A 20,303-nucleotide genomic window follows, 5' to 3' on the forward strand; every position below is an offset into this window, starting at 1 on the left:
CTCTCTGGATAATGTCCAAGTGCTGTAACCTCTTGTGTTGCTGTGGAATCTGGAAATGTATCTTGACTGAACAGCTTCTAGTTAGGGAACTCCTGTGATTGTCTTTTCAGCCATCCCTACTATAGGCAAAGTGATCTTCACTTTCCTGGATACTTGAGCTTCTCAAGGACCTTCCTGATGAGTCTGAAAGGTGTGAAGGCATACACCTGCTGGTTGTCATAGGGAAGCATCATTTATATTTTTCCAGGCTATTTGGTCTGGCTTATCTGTGCAGAATACTGGCTGTTTGCAATGGATGCCAGAGAGCTTGGATGCAGCAGTGATTCTGGTAATAGGGCTTACTTTACTCCAGTAGAGACTGTCCACTGCTACGTTGTGCCTTCCAGGAATGAACCTTGATACTATGTTGATGTGATTGCTTCTATTCAAATAAAGATGTCCACTATTAATGTACATAGTATCTGAGATTACGTTCCTCACCACCATGCAGATACCAGTATTTGACTTCATGCATGGCTTCATTGATACAGTGCTCTAATAATATTTTAATTTAAGGTGGCCTCACTCAGTATTACTCTAAGCATGTAAGGGTTGACAGATCCGGGGTAGGAGGTAATGGGATATCTCACCCTTCTCAAGTCAGAGTTTCTAAAAGATACAACCCATAACCATGGGTCGTTATTATTGTTCTTATAAAATAGTTTAATGAGACCATTCTCATAGGGCTTGCTGGAATGATTTGTACTTTATTAAGCTGAAAATATGAGCAACGTAAAGTTTAAAATGATCAACAGGTAGAAGGGAAGAGATCCAGCTAAGTGGTTGGAAAATAGTAATGCAGCTTATACAGAAGGTATGCTTCAGTCCTTTGGTGGAGATGTTGACCTTGCAGGTGAGGAAGAGAGAGACTTGCTTATAGGTCTAGTCAGCAGATTCTTAATATGCCACATCCGAGTAATGTATTTTCATCTTACCAGTTACCATATTCCATATAGAACCATGATGTCAAGATATTTCCTATGCTGAATGGCTGCTGGGATTTGCTACTTTGCCAAGTAAGAAATGTGAAGCTTATCCCCAGGTTCATCTGAGGTACTGTCACTCTTTATGAAATGTTATTACATCAGAGGGAAACTACAGCTGTAGAAATGTTGCACGCCATTTGAAAGGCTTTATTGCTCTCCTGAACAACAGATTGCCAACAACACCAAGGTCCCAAACAGAGAAACTGGAATTATATGCAGCCTATCATTTTCCTTTAGTGCTCTGTGCAACAAAGTATCGTCATCCAAGTACTCACATTGATATTCATCTAACCCTTCTGATGATAGGAGGCATGTCCGCAGGTTACTGTTACTTTCATCTAAGGTTCCTAAGGAGCTGTTTTATGGCATTCTTCTGAAGCAGCTGTTGAGCCTCATTGAGAAGGTCCAAATATGCTGGAAATGCATAGCTCCATAAAGATTATTGGTACTAAATACTGTCTTCATTAATTTTGTATCTGGAAAAAATTATGAAGTAGTTTAGAACCAGATCCTTTGTGTGACAGCCCTGTCTTGTCATTGGGCTTCCCAGATGATTTGCTTTTCAATAAAGGGTAAAAACTGAAGGAAGACAGTTGTTGGAGCGCTGATGAGAAGAGACCTTACAATGGATGAAAAGTAGATGGAGAGCAATGCAGCTGAGGCTGTTAGAGCACTGCAGAGAACCTTATTGCTGCATACTGTGCACTCTTCAAGGCACACTAAATGGTAGTTCCACCTCCACATGTAGAAAACTGAGAACTGTCATGTGTCCCATCTAGGTGGTAGTGATTTGTCAAAATTCAAAAAAGAGGTTATTTTATGGACAGTTAAGTAATTTATGCGATCCACAAAATTAAACTAGTATTTTGAGGTTAGGGCCTCTTATACCTCATCTAGGTGGCTTCTTTCATACTTTTAGCTTTTTGAGGCTGCAAATGTTCTTGGCTGTATACTGGCTGAGAGAATGGCTTAAGACCTTTTTAATAGTAAGTAACTTACCCTCTGCTAGGTTTGTTCTTAAGAAGGAAAAGAAAAGTATTTTCAGTGGCATAAGCTTTGATTTGTTTCTTTAGAAGAATGTAAAGTATCTGGTGTTATCCATAAGCATTTTTTTCCCACATGAATGGAGCCTTACAAAGAAGTTGCCAGATATCAGTAATATATTTAGCATTAGTCCAGGAATGTGGTTAATTAATCTAGTAGCTTGTATTACATTGCAATACTCTTAATAATGAATTTCTTTTCAATCAGGTTTCAGAGAAAGTTAATGCAGTGATTAGTACAGTACAGTATTTGTCATTTTGTTTGGCCAGTTCAATATTGTTCGAGAATTACAGAAAAAGATTGTACTCCTTTGATTGTCCAGCAAAATATTTTGTGTAATACCACTGTGCGTTAGATATGGTGCAATAATAGTGTAAATTTTGCTTGAAAATGATCTTAGCATTAATTTGAAATCAGTAGTCCATGGATATTCTTGAAGGAGTAATTTACAGTCAGGCTTATAACTTTGGTAGCAGATGTTTTCCATTAGCTGTTGAAAATAGACTTTGCTGCTGTTGAGATACTGTAAACATACCCACATTATGAACAAAAATGCTGAGATTTGTAGTGCATTTGTAATGTATAGAAGGAACCCCAGAAGTATTTGAGGAGTTTTTGAGGAAGATATGTTTTGCAAACCAGTAAGTGCAGTTTCAAGTTTGGATTGTAAGCAAGTTACATTATTATAAGAAGGTGAGTTTTGAATGCTGTATTTGTTTTATAAGCTTTGAAGAGTCAGAAAGTGTAGGTCATTTTGAAGCAGTGGAGCATTTGTTCTTATGACTGCAGACAGTTGTAAGCTTGGAACAGCAGTTATTAATACAGTTTAGAGGGTCATGTGATTTATTTAGATTTGATTAGAAGATAAGGTTTATAAAAGGATATTCTCATTGGACGTACAGTGTATGGGTAATTGTTTATTAGATGAGGAGAAACAATCAGTACTTTGTAGGTATACCTGGTAGCTGACTTATGTAGCAATAGCCATCAGTTTTTAAAGGTTTGCTTCACATTTTAGGACATGTTCTGGAAGAAGTTAGGTGGCCTGTTGATGATAGGATACATTAATTCTTAATAATTATTAGATCGTGAAATTTGGGTCTTTTTAGACATGCTTCATGAAATTAAAACTTTAAGGGAAGTCTGAAGATATAGTCATTAACTGTAACAAGGTTCAGTTGGTAGTTTCGATGAAAATTGACAAAATGACATGACTGTGATGGCTTGGTGCCGTCAGTGCAGCTGCCCCCACCACTGCACTCTGCCTACCTGCGCCCCCCTCCACTAATGGGTTCAAATCTCTTTTCGGGCCCACTCTCTCACAGGCCGGTGTTTTCCAGGATACAGGAAACTTTAGCATTTTCCCCGGTCAAGGACACTGGACGGCCCGAGAGGAAGTAAGATTACTAGATGCAATAGAACAATACGGGTATGGCAACTGGGAAGATATTGCTCGTCACATTGAAACAAGATCCCCAGATGGTAAGTTACTCATTGATCTAGCAAGGATTATTCGTGTTTGATGTATTTGATATATTAATTTTATATTTTTTTGAGTGTCTGAAATGCTCGTCATTTTTTGCAGAGGCTAGAAATAAATACATCAGCAGTTACATAGATGGCAACATTGGCCGTGCTTCATGGAAACCTGCACTTGAAAGATTGCAGCTTCCTGTTGAACATGCCAATGCTTCAGAGACAGGTCCCCTGTCCCCAACTTTGGGCTCCTCTCTTCCTTCACAACCTCTTTCTGTAGAAGAAAATACAATCCTTGGGTATATGCCACACAGAGATGATTTTGAAAGAGTAAGTAACTCTTTATATTTATCCTGATATTTGTTGGTAGTGAGATAGTTGTCGTAAAAGTATTGGGGTTTGCCAATGAAATATTTGTATATGTTGCTATTAAATATAAAAGTAAGGTAAACTGAAAATTAAGAAAAGAAATATTACAAGAAAATGTACAATTTTGTCATTCCATCAGCTATGGACCACCTCTTGTAAGGCCATTCTTTCTACCAAAACATGATTCTCATCTCCTCCCTTCCCATATTGCTCTTCTTGAGTAATGTGGACATTGGAGAAACAAATCTACAATTATGTATGGGTACATACTGTATATATTTAAAAATAAATCTCTAGACAGAGCTTTCGGGAATCTGTTTGATTCCCAAAAGCTGTCTGTACGGATTTATTTGTAAATATATGTATCCATACATAACTGAGGATTTGGTTTTCCATTGCAAGACTCATGCTACTACGAGTATTTTTTAATATGGACATTAAAAATGCCTTCCTCCAGTTATATTTTGCAGTTTGAGTATTTCTTGTGGCACCATCTCACACATTGAATATATGTATGTAGTATTGCATTCACCTCTTTCAACATCTACACAACTGTTTTCTTGACTATACTCTTTCCTTTGCTTCTCTGCTCATTATAATCTTGATAAGTCTTTCCAATGCCCTTTTATTTTATAATGACCGTCTACTAGTAGGCACTTGGTCTGATGTCTGCTGCAGATTCACAAGTGTCTAGTAAACATTATTTATTAAGATTAACACTTCTTTTTCTTCCATATCCATCTAATTTTATTTTTCTCATTAATTCAGGGTTCATTAACCCTTAAACACCGAGCGTCTATTTACAAAAGTGTCTCCCATATGGCAGCGGGGTTTGAGAGTTAGCGCCGAAGCGAAAAGAAAGTTTTTTTAAAAAATCACAGCACGCTTAGTTTTTAAGATTAAGAGTTAATTTTTGGCTCCTTTTTTTGTCATTGCCTGAAGTTTAGTATGCAACCATCAGAAATGGAAAAAATATCATATATAAATATTGGAATATTGGACGGCGCGAAAAAAAAAATTTCATATATAATTGTATACAAATCGTGCTGTGAGCAAAACGGTTAAAGTTAATGAGTTATTTTTTTTTCGTTGTATTGTACATTAAATTCCGATGAATTTGGTATATAACAAATTGTAAAACAATTAAAGCAACACAGAGAAAATATTATCACAAAATGATGCATGAATTCGTAATGAGCAGACGTAAAAAAAAAGTTTTTTCAAAAATTCACCATAAATCGAAATATTGTGCTAGAGACTTCCCGTTTGTTGCAAAATGAAGGTAAGTGATTGAATATTACTAGAATGTAAGAGTTTTAGCTTACAATTGCAGTTTTCAACCATTTCAGTCGAGTTAAAGTTGACCGAAGGTCGAATTTTTTCTATTTATCGTGATTTATATGAAAATATTTCAAAACTGATAAATGCTACAACCATGAGCTATATTTTGTTGTATTGTACATGAAATTGCACACATTTTCATATATAAAACTTATGTAATGGCCAATAGACAACGGTGCAAAAATTACGACAAAGTGACTAAAGAATTTCTGAGATGTTCGGCCGAGTTAGCGTGCGCGCGGATGTAAGGAAAAAGTTTTTTCAAAAATTCACGAGAAATCGAAATATTGTGCTAGAGACTTCCAGTTTGTTGCAAAATGAAGGTAAATGATTGAATATTACTAAAATGTAAGAGTTTTAGCTTACAATTGCATTTTTCGACCATTTCAGTAGAGTCAAAGTTGACCAAAGGTTGAAATTTTGGCACTTAACGTGATTTATATGAAAATATTTCAAAACTGATAAAAGGTACAACCATGAGTTATTTTTTGTTGTATTCTACATGACATTGCGCACATTTTCATATATAAAACCTTATGTAACGGCTAATAGAAAATGGTGCAAAAATTACGACAAAGTGACTAAAGAATTTCTGAGATTTTCAGCAGAGTTAGCGCGCGCAGACGTCAGGAAAAAGTTTTTCTCAAAAATTCACCATAAATCGAAATATTGTGCTAGAGACTTCTCGTTTGTTGCAAAATGAAGGTAAATGATTGAATATTACTAGAATGTAAGAGTTTTAGCTTACACTTGCATTTATCGACCATTTCGGTTGAGTCAAATTTGACCGAAGGTTGAAATTTTGGCACTTATCGTGATTTATATGAAAATATTTCAAAACTGATAAAAGCTACAACCATGAGTTATTTTTTTTTATTCTACATGACATTGCGCACATTTTCATATATAAAACTTTATGATACGGCTAATAGAAAACGGCGCAAAAATTACGACAAAGTGACTACAGAATTTCTGAGATTTTCAGCAGAGTTATCGCGCGCGCACGGACGCAAGGAAAAAGTTTTTCTCAAAAATTTACCATAAATCGAAATATTGTGCTAGAGACTTCCCGTTTGTTGCAAAATGAAGTAAATGATTGAATATTACTAGAATGTAAGAGTTTTAGCTTACAATTGCATTTTTCGACCATTTCGGTCGAGTCAAAGTTGACCGAAGGTTGAAATTTTGGCACTCATCGTGATTTATATGAAAATATTTCAAATCTGATAAAAGCTACAACCATGAGTTATTTTTTGTTGTATTTTACATGAAATTGCGCACATTTTCATATATAAAACTTTATGTAACGGCTAATAGAAAACGGTGCAAAAATTACGACAAAGTGACTAAAGAATTTCTGAGATTTTCAGCAGAGTTAGCGCGCGCACGGATGTAAGGAAAAAGTTTTTTCAAAAAATTCACGATAAATCGAAATATTGTGCTAGAGACTTCCCGTTTGTTGCAAAATGAAGGTAAATGATTGAATATCACTAGAATGTAAGATTTTTTGCTGACGCAAAAAAAACAAACACGCTAACACTTGCACAAGTTCGGCAAAACACGAACGCGTCAAGAAATCGCTCTCTGACGATGCATCGCTGATGCTTTCTAGTGGGAGAAGAAAGAAATTTGCGCATGCGCAGCTGGGTCACGCTTGTAAACAAAACAACAGCGTGATCCGTGAACTCCCAGCATCCCTCAAGGCACGTGATTTAAAATTTTTTGCAAACTAGGCTTATAAGTATTTTTCTGCAAATATTTAAAAAAAACTTTGTATTTTACATCCATTCGGCACCCGACAGACAATTTTTGTCAATGTAAAATACGTCCAGTTGGCGTAAAGGGTTACGTGCATTTGGCTGTCCATCACATAAGTATTTCATATTGTGCTTTTATGTTTTGTGTTGCCATCTTTGATTTTTTACTTATATATTTTGACAGCAGTATTTTATTTCAGGAATGGGATAATGATTAATATATTTTGACAGCAGTATTTTATTTCAGGAATGGGATAATGATGCCGAAGCAATGATAGCGCCTCTTTTTATTCATCCTGTTGATGATGAAGATATAGATATAGCACTTAAATTAACTCAGGTACGTTTTTGCAGATTATGTGGGAGTAATTTTATTGTTTTCAGTTGCTTATCCTTGTTTTGATTATATTGTATAATAATGAGTTGCATACCTTCAATATATTACATTTAATATCTCTGTATAATGTACAACTGAAATATGTAGTAAAATTATTTTAATTTTCGTTTTTAAGGTTGTTAATTTTTACAGTGTATATTTTTCTAGAATTACATTTGTGATTTGACTTGGAACTGTATATTAAATTTTATAGCCCTTTCAGTATCCTTGCCGACTTAAATGATGGTTATGGCACCCCTGCTCTGGAAGTCCTAGCTGGTATTTTGTATCTATTGCACCACTTTAACCACTACTCCTTCCTGTGATGACTACAGATGCTGCCACACCTTTTATATCTGTTATATTTGTTTTGTTTACTGTTCCTACTTTACCAGCTGCTTGGCTACTTTTGTGCTTAGCTTAAGTAGCCTTCACTAGTGTTTTCAGTATGTCCTTCAACTGTGTGCTACATCATTTCTGCCAAAATCATTATCTGCAGTTTTTGTTAATGCTTCAACCAGTGCTCCTGCTGTTGCCACCAATCTGTTGGTGGATGTCACCTGTTCTGCTGCTCTTGGCATTCGAGCAATGCTGTTTCTGTCAGTCTCTGTTCACACATCTGCAACAGCCATACTTTTGCACCTGCCCACACTTGACATTTTGCTTCAAAATTTCAGCAGTCCTTTTCTCTCATCTCCTGGGACTTCTGCTGTGCAAGAAGTTCAAACACCTCCACCTGCTCTCTCAAATAGGGCCATTGTTAAAGAGTTGTTCTGGAAGGGTTGTGAGTTATAGGGATGATTGTTCCATCCACTCTGCAGACATTCTTTTAGCTATCGGTTCTTTATCTAGGTCTTCAGATCATTAGGATAGCCACCATTCAGACATATTGGATGTAGCTGCAAGGTTAGCCTCGTCATTTATGGTTGTGTTGTTAGTTTCCTTAAAAAATTCTGAAGGTGGTGGCAAGAGATAAGGGGCAGGGTTGGTGGATATAATTCATACTAGATGTTGGTTTCCCTTATAGATCCAATCAGCTCTCTACCAGTTACATCCTATGGACTACGAAATATATTTTGGGTAATCCAGAAAGTTTCAGGATTGTGGACAAACAGGTGGAGTTGATAATGGGGAAACAGTTGATTGAGGAGGTGACAGACAGATTGCCAGGTATCATACTTGTCTGTATGGAAATGCAGGATGTGTACTGTCCTAATACATCTGATATCAGGAACGTATATCTGCTTTTCTTTGAAGAGGGTAAGATTTCTCAGTTCTGTGTCTGTGTATTGGCCTAGTGATAGCTCTGCAGGTCTTCACTCAGATGATGGTGCCAGTGGCAATCTAGGTGCAGCAGTCTGGCATAAGACCTATCTGGACAGTTGTTTAGCTCTAACTTGGGAGAACTTACTCTCCTGTTGAACTTGCTCAGTTAGTTTGCTTGTCTGGGAATGGAGATGGACACTTTGGCAGCATTGGTTTGTCTCTCGACAAAAGAACTACAGCCAAGTTATGACTGTCTTTGTTAGGTCATAACAATTTTAACCCTTTGTCTCAATTTTGATGCATTTTTAATGCAAAACCCAACCATTGGAGTCAGTTATGATGCATTAGTGCACTTTATTTTATTGAGATTTTGACATGTTTTTTTATGGATTTGATTTTTAATAAACAATGCAATAAAATGTTAAAGTATTTTGTCACCAGAATGACCCTTGCTTAAACTGGCAGTTGTCTTGACCCAGTAGATTTTAACCCCAAAGGGATGGCAGGGCTCTTTTGATTCCAATAATTGCACATGAAACTCGTTGGTTCAGCTCATATGATTACTGTTATTTTGCGCCATAATATTTTAATGAATTATGCGCAAAAATATTCGTGTCACTTGAATGGGACATAAATGGCTATATGGCAATACTCACAACTCCGCTCAAAATACGGGAGATCAGTGTGACTTGCGATTTCATTGGGGAATGTACTACATCTTGTCCTAGTACATCTTGTATATATATACCCATAAATATACTCAGGAATTGCTGTTGATTTTAGTTCTTATCTTTTATGATAGTATGTCAGCTGTAATTATAATTTTGCTAAGTAAAGTACAAAAAAAAAATCTTGGAAAAACATTAAAACTCGCTACAAAGTACTACATATCCCCATCCCAATACGTCCTGTAAATGTTTTACCATAAATATACTTGGGGATTGTTGCTGATTTTAGTTCTTATCTGTTATGACATTATGTATGCTGTAATTGTAATTTTACAAAATAAAAACAATTATTAGAAGGGACATGTACAGCTCACTAAAGTTAGCATATTTTTACAAGTGCCATAGAAAAGATGCTCCACACATGGTTGGAAATATTCACTTTCAACTTCCTATGGAAGGTACAGAGAATTTTTTTCTTCTAACAGGTGCATTTGCACATCACCCTCTTTCCAACCTTAAAGTTTGCCTGGCCTTGGGGTATTGTTAATGTATATTCAGTCCGGCCTGTAAGGGTTAAGGAAGGTGTTCATGACTGCCTATTGGCAGGAATGAGTTTGGGGATCCATGAGTAAACTTGTGGATGGTGCAGCAGATAACCTGGCTAAGATTATTTATACCACAGTACAGACGTAGTAGAGCTTTATGTCATAGCTTCCTTGAAGCTATTTTAAGCAAGAGTATAGTTTGGTTTAACTTGATGTAAAAAGTGGATGGTAAATTATCCTTATATTCATGACAGGTATTGCCTTTTTTATGCTGCATGTAAAAGTTTGAGTCCCATAAATTTATATTGTGTATACTTCTTGCAGGTAGATATGTATATGAGAAGACTAAGAGAACGGTCCAGAAGAAAACGTGTTGTGCGAGATTTTCAGTTAGTTCCACAATTCTTCAAGAAGGAGAGAGAAAAAACACAAATACCATTAAAGAAAAAAAATAAAGATGATAGGTAAGCAGCACATAGAATCTGATTGAAATTGAAACAGTTGTATTTTCAGTAACCAAAAGGACTTAATAGAATTCTGTTGGAGTATGTAATTCTGATAGTAGAATAAAAAAAAATAGGTTTTCTATTGAATAAATCTGAGTTTCTAAATAGTAACAGTAACAGTGGTAGTTTATGGTTATATGTGGGAAGAAAATGAACATGAAAGGAAAAAAATTAGATATTGAAGTAACTGCCTCCAAAATGTGGATTGCAAAGAGGTAAATATATGATTATGGGATGTTGGTTATGCAGAGAGAATTGTAGCTTGGATTTGTGAAAGTCGGGACAAAGAAATTAGTAGATTGATTGAAATTGAGAAAGGACTGAAAAAAAAGGAAACAATTCTTAAGTGTGGTGGAAATTGCAATTGTAGGCATGTATGAGAGTCTAGTATATAAACAAAATAATTTCCAGCCCAAGAAGAACCCTAAAATGGTTCTGAGGTCTGGTTAAACAAATCATTTGTAAATAAAATGTTAAGGTTTAAAAGCAGATATTTGTGACTTTTTTTTCGTGTTCTGTATTCTTGACAGTTTTTAGATTAGAGGGGCAATGATTGCTGAAAAGTATTTGTCCACATTAAAAAATCTTGGGAATGTAAAATGCAGTGGTTAACTTTGTGCAGTATTTCATGTACAGTATGTAATTGTCTCCTATATAATTTACAGAGAGGTTATAGCTGAAAAACTACGTACAATCAGTCAATTTCAAACGGCGAGTGAACATGCAAACTTAATTAATTCCATGGTTCGTGAAAGAGAGCTCAGAACGCGAATAAGAGAGCTTTTAAGGTGAGTCATTCGTTTAAACTTAGATTAATTATTTCAAGGTTTGAATTGTTACCTAGGATTGAAACTGCACGTTTTCTTTCCTTTTTGAAAGTCTTTTTAGTAAGTATAGATGTACTAAGTTGTTGTTGTTGGATTTTTTTTTTTTTTTTGTACTGATGCATTTGTTTACTTTCGAGTAATTTTTCACAACACGTATCAAGGTTCAGAAGAAATCTTTGAAGTGAATTTTGTCAGAATCTTTAACATTTTCACTTTGTTGTGTGACATATGTAAGGAATTGCAGAATTTAATTTAATCTAATATAGCTTATCAAGTACAAACCCCCAGCCAACCCCGTGAGAGTTGTGAATAACTTGCTGATCTTGTTAAAATATATAATAAATATTATAATAATAATAATGATGGCAATATAATATCAATGATGGTAATAAAAAGTGTAATTTTTCTTCCCTGTGAGAAGCTTTGCTAAGGCATTAATAATAAAATTGAATGTTCTCCTAGGAATGGTGCTTTTGTATGGTAATTACTGAATAACTTTTGAAGACTGACTTCACTGTCACATTATAGTCATTAAGTTAGTTAATACTTTAGCATGTATAACCATATTTCATGTTAATGAAGGAAGAAAAAGGTTAATGTGAAGCATGTATAACCATATTTCATGTTAATGAAGGAAGAAAAAGGTTAATGTGAATATGATATTTAGTCAAGCACATAAATATTAATGAGGGCTTCTCTTCCTGTACCATCAAAAACAAGTTGGAAGTTTTTAGCTGATCTTTTTCAAAGTTTGAAACTGACTAGTGATGCATTTGTTGTTCACAAATCTACTTATTTGTAAGTTTTGGGCAGGAAAGAAAAGATATAGAAATTCTGCTTCTGCAGTAATGTTTGTAGAACTGCAGCTGGAAGCATCATAGACTAGTGCTGTTCTATATATGTAATATCCTTGATTATGCAGTTAGAAAAAATATAGAATATATTGCACCAGCAGAGGAAAAATAAATAACTGAATTTTTTTTTAAGGAATTCTTAATGCTTGAACTCTTAATGCCATCTGTTCAAGTAAAGTAAGGGAACAGCTATTAGTTCTTTTATTGATTTTGAAATGGTAACAATTTTACCTAACCTTTTAGTTATACATTTCCTTATTGTAGATGCAATAGAATTTTAGTATTAGTTCGTGATTAGTTGTTTTAATGCAGTAATAGATAAGTTTCTTCTGGACAGCTGCATTACTTTCTGCCTTTAAGTTTCTCCAAATTATGGATGTGACTTCCTGATCTCATTAAACTAATTTGCTGTATAATAATGATAATGACATTAGGATTACTATATCATGGTGAAGTTCAGTGAGACCACTGAGTCACATTGCTAGACATCCATAGTCCTTTGTTCCTAAGAGAATGAACAAGGTGAAGTTACGGAAGCCAGCTAGTTTAGAAAAGACCAGTTGGACCAGATGAAGACTCCAAGGCAGAAAACAGTGCACATGTTTTTCGTATAGTATCCTTTTGTAGGGGAATTGGATTATTGGTGAGAAATTTTATTCTACTGTGCAGCGTATGAGCTCTGGAGTCAGTGGTTAGTAATGGAAAATAGATGTTATAAAATCTTACTTTTGAGTAATTAGGGTTTGTCATTATTGGGATATGTATAGGGAATGGTTTTTTGAATAACAGAGCTTCTGCATACACTAAATATTTGGGAACTTTTGCTTTGTGACTTCAAGTCTGTTACCATTGTTAAGTTTGGACCTGTTTCTGCAAGCATTGAATGCAGTATTTTTCTAGCCGTGCTTCAGCTTGCCATTTTTAAGAGCAGAAGGATATATTAAGAGAGCATACCATGCACAATTATTCTTCTATTTCAACACAGTAACTAAGGAAATTTAACTAAACTTAAAAAGTATTATAGAGGGTTGAAGAGGTTCAGAACATTATTTTTTGTTGGCTAATTTGATTGCCTGAACACCAGCTCCTGTGGGCAATGAATACTTCATTGTGCTGAGAGCATTTTCCAGGTCCTTTAGGAACCTGACCTCTGATGAAAAGAAAAGTAAATTAATTATGACAGGTTTTATGAGAGCCTTGGTTATATGTTAGTTTTAGAAGTTTTATTTTTATTTTTTACACTAGTGAAATGGTATGGGTGTTACAAAATAAATGGTATGGGCGTTACAAAATGTATAAAAAGCACGTTTAATTTTATGAGATGTTTTTATAGCAAAGCATTCTTTATGTTTAAAAGTATCTGTTCTTGTTGTGACATCATAGGACGAAAATGGTGGGAGGGAGCAAAATGTGAACAAATGCAGGTGGGAGTGTTGAATAGAGTGATGTGCGGTAGAGAGAGCTCTCTGATGGTTAGGTTGTTGATTTTGGGTTGTAAGTCTGTTTAGTGGTTTTTGTAGTCGTAAGCTGGATTATTATATAATAAAAGAACAACGTGAACAGGTGGGTGGATCACATAATTGTAGCATTTTTGGACGGGTTAGGCTAGAAAAACTTCCAAGCTTGACTGGTAGTGACCAGGAAATGCTGGAGACACCAGATCAGTTATCCCATCGGGATACACATGCTAGCTGAGAAAATGGTATGCTACTTTGGGCCTCTTTGTGTTGTCATACTAAATTTATTTAGGCTAACCATACTGTTTACTTGTATGCTGCATGTCATACTAAATTTATTTAGGCTAACCATACTGTTTACTTGTATGCTGCATGGCTGGTCCGCGCTGGGCATTTTAATGTGATTAGTTAATCCCTGTACTGTTGGTTGGGGAGGGGTTATCTTCCAGCTGAATGTCCTTTTTGTTGCACAGTCCATTTATTCATAAAATATCCCTGCTTTGTCAGAGTAGACTTGGTCACACATACTTAAAATATTATGTAAGGGAAAAGTTTCTATGTTCATGCGAAGCTCGTACTCCATAGGTCTGGGTAAACAAATCATTTATGAATAAAAATAAAACTCCATTGGCCTGGTGGAGAAGGTATTATTTCTCCACGTGATAACTTTGAAGTCAGTTGTGCTGCTTCACTTCCCAGGATTATTGCTGTTTTCCCCCAGTATAGCCATACATTACTTTTCATTTGCACAATTGTTCATTGATTTTATTTCATGTAGATGTGTTGCACTTGTTGTTTAGGGAATTTATCAATAATTTAGCAACTCTTTGTATTTCGGTCAGTCTCACCACCATTGTTACTGTGAGTACTCCCCCTTTCAGTTTTTCAGTCATTTCTTCATTCATTTGATTCCTGGAAAGTCCTCCATAGTGGGATAGTGCCATCAGTGCACCTCATGCGGTGCCTTGTAGTCATTTACTCAAGATTCTCTGCAGCGTCCCTTTGGCCTAGCTTCAACCCCTTTCATTCCTTTTACTGTACCTCCATTCATAATTTCTTCTATCTTCCTGTCTACCCTCTCCTTACAATTGATTCATAGTGCAACTGCGAGGTTTTCCTCATGTTACACCTTTCAGACCATTTACTGTCAGTTTCCATTTCAGCGCTGAATGACCTCATAGGTCCCAGCGCTTGGCCTTTGGCCTAAATCCTATATTCTATTCTGTTCCTGGAAAGTCACTGTGTAATCTTTCATTTTCACAATTTTTGTCTAGGGGTAACAAGGGAGTTTGTTAGAGTAAGCTTTCCCTTTCCAAATCCTTTATTAGGGATTGAACTTTTTACTCCGTAAAATGTTCAGAGTAATAGTTACCTTTGGTTATCCATGTCTCTTAGCTAGTTGTAACTGCATATTATTTTTACTTGTCTGTTAAGATATTTGGCATTTTTAACTGTGGTTTGTATACTTCTCTGTGGTTGTCAAGTGGTTTAGGAATTGTACCCTAATCATGCCACTGCGTACTTGTTTGGGCAAGTATGGTAAATTTCATAGTTTGTTTATTTCATCCATGGACAAGGACCCACATTTCCAGTGTGTATGAGGTGAACCCTGGACCCATAGTTCCTCTACTTGTAGGTGAGTGTATAAACATTCTGGTTATTTTCTTACTCTTCATCATGTCTTGATGCAACCCTTCACTGATCATTGTTCATCACATGCCATTTCCTGGGCCTGCATCCAGAAGGAGGTTGCCTCTTGTGTTCCAGGTTCAACAGCACTAAACTTACCCTGCAGAATCTCACACACTTCCTTTCCTTGGGAAACACAGCAGCATTACCAGCTTCATTGAAGTTGCATGGATGAATAAAGCATTGCCCAACATGCTAGTGGATTTGAGATTAAGTTGGTGTAACTGAGAGCTATTTGCACGTAGTACAGATAGTATAGCTATTAATGATTATTGGGTTCATAAGAACAAATGAGTCGTATAATATAAAAACATTGCTTTTACCCAGTAATGTTTGTTCCCTTTAAAACGTTCCTTTTCACATTTATTGCTATTTAGCACTGTTGACGTGTGATAGGACTTTCTGTGGTGGTTTCATATGAATATAGAATTTTCTGTGAAAATCTTCGTGGGACATGGTCTCCTTTGCTGACATAGGAGGAACGTGATTATCCTAGTTGAAGAATCCACTAAGTTAGCTCCTGATTCATTAATACAAGTACTTAGTTGTCTGTTTAAAGTATGTAATAATAATGGCCAAGTATTTTAAATAACTTTCCTTTTGTTCCAGTTGGGAATTTCTTTTACTTGAAATTATTCAAGATAGTTTTGTTGTAGATTCAGTGAAGTAAATAATGGGAGGTAATCAAAGCTTTAGCTTCTCTGTTAGAGACTGGGTCGGTGGTGTTATAGTATATTGAAACCTTTCACTTGCAAAAATTTGGCAGTACTAGCAAATATGTTGTCTGATTATGAGGAGGTATTTTCCCTTGTCAAGAGTAATTGCTCTTAATGTTATAGGCAGGCAGTGAGCAAATAATGAAGTTATTGATACAAGATGGCAATTTCACGTGTTCATTCTCTTTTGGGGATTCTGAAGAGACTGAACAGGAACAATAGAAATTATATAGTAAAAATTAAATTGGTATGTAGTGTATAGCACTTTGCCTGTTGTCAGAAATAGTTTCGTATGTGTAATGCATTTTCACTCATATACACCAAAATTTTTTTGAACAGATATCGTCGTAATGGTATAAGACATGTTGAAGAGTGTCACGAATTTGAAGTAGCAAGATCTAGGAGAGACAAGAAAAAAGAAAATAGAAAAAAAGGAGTAAGTATTTTTACCAGATTTGTTTGTTTCATTTCAGAGTTTAGCTCTTATTACCAAGGTATGAGTTATAAGATTGTTATTTGTAAATTTCATGAAAATTTTATGGTTAGGTTTGTTTCAAATCTGATATTAGAATAGATTATTTAAATATTGTGGAGGTCATTACCTTTGTAAAACCTAATAAACTAAATAAAGTAAGAAAAAGATGGGTTTTCACATTAAAGAAGTCAAAAGAAGGAAATATTGGGTAAATTTCTCAGCTTAGAAATACAGCCTATGAGTCAAGATCAAACTTGTCGTCTGTGGTAGCAACAAGTTTATATATAGGTATTCTAGATAATTTTTTTTCAGAAATAGATGTATGGTAATGTTTGTCTCCTTAAGTTGAAAAGCTTATTTTTGAAGCTCGTTTCTTCATTGATGTAGGAAAGCAAGTAATAATTCATATTTTGGTTTACTGTACTGCATTGCTTGTGTGGAAGTTAATATACCGAGGCAGTTGATACTATTAAAGGGAAGGTATTCTGAACCAAGATCTTTTTTATATTTGTCTACCTACTGTAGAACAAACAAATTGGAGCTCTGTATAATATCAATAATTTGCACAGAAGTAATGCCCCCCAATAAGAAATGCCATGAAATCATAGTAATTAATTGTTTACTGTAATAGCTAGGGAGAGACAGTTGTTTTGTAGTGATGACAGGAAAAGTGAATTAAAGATTCTACCACTGGAGATACCCTCAAAAAAATAATAAATGAAAGACAATGTTCATGCGAATTACCAACCTATTACTTTTACTAATGCTATTACTCCTGGTCAAAGTCAGTAGGCTGAGAGCTGAATTAACATGAAAGATAAGCAAATAATTTTGGGTTCTAATAAGCAAATCAGTAGTTTAAAGAAAGACCGTACATCTGTGATACAGAGCACTTACCTTACTTGCCAAAACCCGTTTCACCTAACAGCCAAATCACATTAAACGTGTGGAGGGACTGTTCATCTTACATTGAGGATTTATACTTGTTAATTTTTTGGCGTGGTTAATCTTGAATTAGTATTTTGTTGTGAAGTTTTTTTTTATTATTACACTTATTCCTTTGATAGCTGTGTTGCTGTTTGTAATTAAAATTCCTTTGATAGATGTGTTGCTGTTTAATTTTGTACTACAATCAGTGGGCCCTTACTAATCCCCCAAAACCTTGGATATTTTGAGAGCTGCAACATTATTATTCAGAAGATGAAACATGTTCATATGGAAGAAGCCCACAGGGGCCATTGACTTGAAATTCAAGCTTCCAAATAATATGGTGTTCGTTAGGAAGAAGCAAGAGGAGGTAAAGGGAAATACAAAAGGAAGAGATTCCACTCATTAAAAGAGAAAAAATAAATTAATAAATAGATAAAAATTTATTAACAGCAGTGCAAAGGTAACTAGCATTTGGATGGAATGACTTGGAGGAAAAGTGCATGTCCCAGGAACTACAGTTGAAGCACAAAATTGATGTGCGCCTAGCTTTTGGACAGTTGCAATACCAGAATTTGAATTTCATTCATCCATGTTTACAGTTAACAAAATTCAATGTAAAATTTACATTGAAACTTGCTTTTGCAAGTGAAATGAATGAGATAATACACATATAAAAGAATTAATAAATATGTACATTCAGGTTTATGTCACCATTGCTCTTTTAAAAATGTCTTAAAGGGCTCAAAAAAATTTCAGGACATTCAATCAAAATTATCACAAACCCCAATGTTCCATGCACTGGTGTTTCACTTGGTGGTTTTTTTTTGTTTTTTTTTTTTTCTCTCCCTAAGTGGAGTAAATTCTTCTGAGCAAGACGGGGAATATGGATTTGATGTTAAATGAAATTAAACGTTTTTTTTTTTTGCTCCCCTTTCCCAAACCCAAAGCCTTAGAAGGTTAATATAATCATGTTTTCATTGTCTGGAAGTACAATCCTCACATCACTGATCTATTTGCTTTCAAAGGCTAAAGGTATGCTCAGTAGCACAAGTATATATGCAATAGGCATATTGGAGCTTCTGGTCATTCTAGGAAGAACTTGTGCCACTACTCAAGTGTTTGTTTCATCTCTTCTCCAGGCTATATACCCCCATACATGGAAGATACATATACATAAAAGGGAGGTGTTGTAGATGTCTTCAAGTTGGAAATGCAGACATCAGAGATTAGTTGACATGACTTGGGTGAGCAAACCTTCTCTTGCAAGAGTACTGTGGAAGGAAATTTTCATTTCCAACTACTATTCCCACCCATGTGGATTTTGGCATTTTCTTAGAGAACAGGAGAACTTCACATTCATGGACAAGTTACCAAATATAGTACCATTACTAATACTATTCCAAGAAAAATAATTAAACCCCATTGTCAGGTTTCCCACTCCTATTTCTCCCCTAGAAGATTGGTAGAGATTGGAGAAGGAAGAAATGAAATTTGAAAGCCAAGTAGAAAGAGACCAAAGGAAATGAATGGGAAGTGAGTCATAAAATACCTGAGGCTCAGAGGACTCTGTTTTTTGCATAGAGTTTGAGGGAAGGTTAGGAGGAGAGGTCTGTTAGATGGTGTAAGTTTTCTGCACACTATGGTCAGTAATACCCAGTGGAACTCAAGCAGTAGTTTAGCCAGACCAGTAGGTTTAAAATCTTAACTGTACTTAGTAGACATAATAGGTAAGTAATATTTAAAAAAAAAAAACTTCAAACCCTTTTAAATAATCTCCGTTCAAGAAATCTCTTAACACTGGCCAATTTGTACAAACCCCTGGATATTAGATTGAGTAGCATAGTATGCATTTACAGGAGATGAATACTCCTTGGCAGCCTCATCTACCTTTAAACTAGTTGTTATAAGTATTAGTTATGCCAAGAGAGTGCTTCCTCTATGACCAGGTGTAGTTGTACTAGTTAAAGTAATAGGTTTGAATCTGTGAAACAAGAATATTTTTTTACTAGCCATGTCAGCAACCACATCTAATGATGCTTTAAATTAAAGTCTGTAAGATATTCAGCCTTTATAATCTTGGTAATATTTCAGTTGCATTATACTAGTTGACATTACTTTCTGAAGATGTGTAAAGTTATTTACATCCAATTATATGTAACATTGTTCTGTAATTGCTTAAGAAACTTTGATATCGATTTATTATTGTTAACATACGTAGTTTTGTTAAGCTTGTAAGGGATTTTATTTTTGTTTTTGAAGCTTTTGAATGATCCAAAGGCCTTGCTGCTTGAATAATGACTAAACTTCATAATTATTGGAGCTTCATTAACGGTATATTTAGAAAAAAACAAAGAATAATTTTTATTTATGCCTTCTGTCAGTAACTGTGTGGTGGTGGGGAAATATATTTAATTTGGCATTGTTAAGGAAAGTAATTTGGAGTTATTATAAAGATATTTGTTGAAGGTCTAGGATTTATTTTATGTTTCTGGGTGTTTTGGTAACATTTTTATCGTAGATTTTGTTGTGCCATCCAGATGTGTATATCTGATGTTATTGTTAAAGCTGTTTTTGCTTGAATGGAGTTGAAGTTTCATAATTGTACTTTCATTAGGACTTTACTTTCTTAAAATTCTATTTGGATATTGAGAAGATTATATTCTTATACTAAGTGATCAGCTTTCCGAGAGGGAGTCCTAGAATCTTATCAGTTTTTAATGCCGTTTGTTTTGTGTGAGACCTGTCTAATAAATAAGCTTTTACTGAAAGGCCAGCATCTTTATAACAAAATGTATATTTATCATAAGTCCTTCTTAATGTTCACCCTTTTAGTTTCCCTTATATTTTTGAGATCCCAGAGTTCTAGTAGTGTCCCTTGTTTTTGTAATTTTTCACATATATTTCCACCATAGCCTATAAATGCACATTTCATAAATGGGTTGATTGTGAGGTGTCTTATTCTTTTTCATGTGTTTTATTACA

At 35.1% G+C, this 20,303-nt stretch overlaps 1 protein-coding gene across 6 annotated transcripts in view; it reads left to right on the forward strand.

Moving 5' to 3' along the window:
- Positions 1–20,303, forward strand: part of LOC136839179 (transcriptional adapter 2-beta-like) — a 47,389-nt gene that overhangs the window by 10,611 nt on the left and 16,475 nt on the right. For 3 of the 6 annotated variants that reach the window (XR_010853242.1, XM_067104885.1, XM_067104883.1), the window contains exons 4-9: positions 3,410–3,551; positions 3,655–3,875; positions 7,260–7,352; positions 10,192–10,331; positions 11,039–11,161; positions 16,256–16,352. Coding sequence is in view for 4 of the 6 variants with exons in the window: in XM_067104885.1 (XP_066960986.1) it covers positions 3,410–3,551; positions 3,655–3,875; positions 7,260–7,352; positions 10,192–10,331; positions 11,039–11,161; positions 16,256–16,352 (816 nt within the window). In the remaining 2 variants the exon portion in view is untranslated. Of the gene's footprint in view, positions 1–3,394; positions 3,552–3,654; positions 3,876–7,259; positions 7,353–10,191; positions 10,332–11,038; positions 11,162–16,255; positions 16,353–20,303 lie in introns of all 6 variants that reach the window. The other 3 variants (XR_010853241.1, XM_067104884.1, XM_067104882.1) reach the window with 1 other exon arrangement.

The sequence above is a fragment of the Macrobrachium rosenbergii genome, chromosome 6 (genome assembly GCF_040412425.1).
Source record: "Macrobrachium rosenbergii isolate ZJJX-2024 chromosome 6, ASM4041242v1, whole genome shotgun sequence".
NCBI lineage: Eukaryota > Metazoa > Arthropoda > Malacostraca > Decapoda > Palaemonidae > Macrobrachium > Macrobrachium rosenbergii.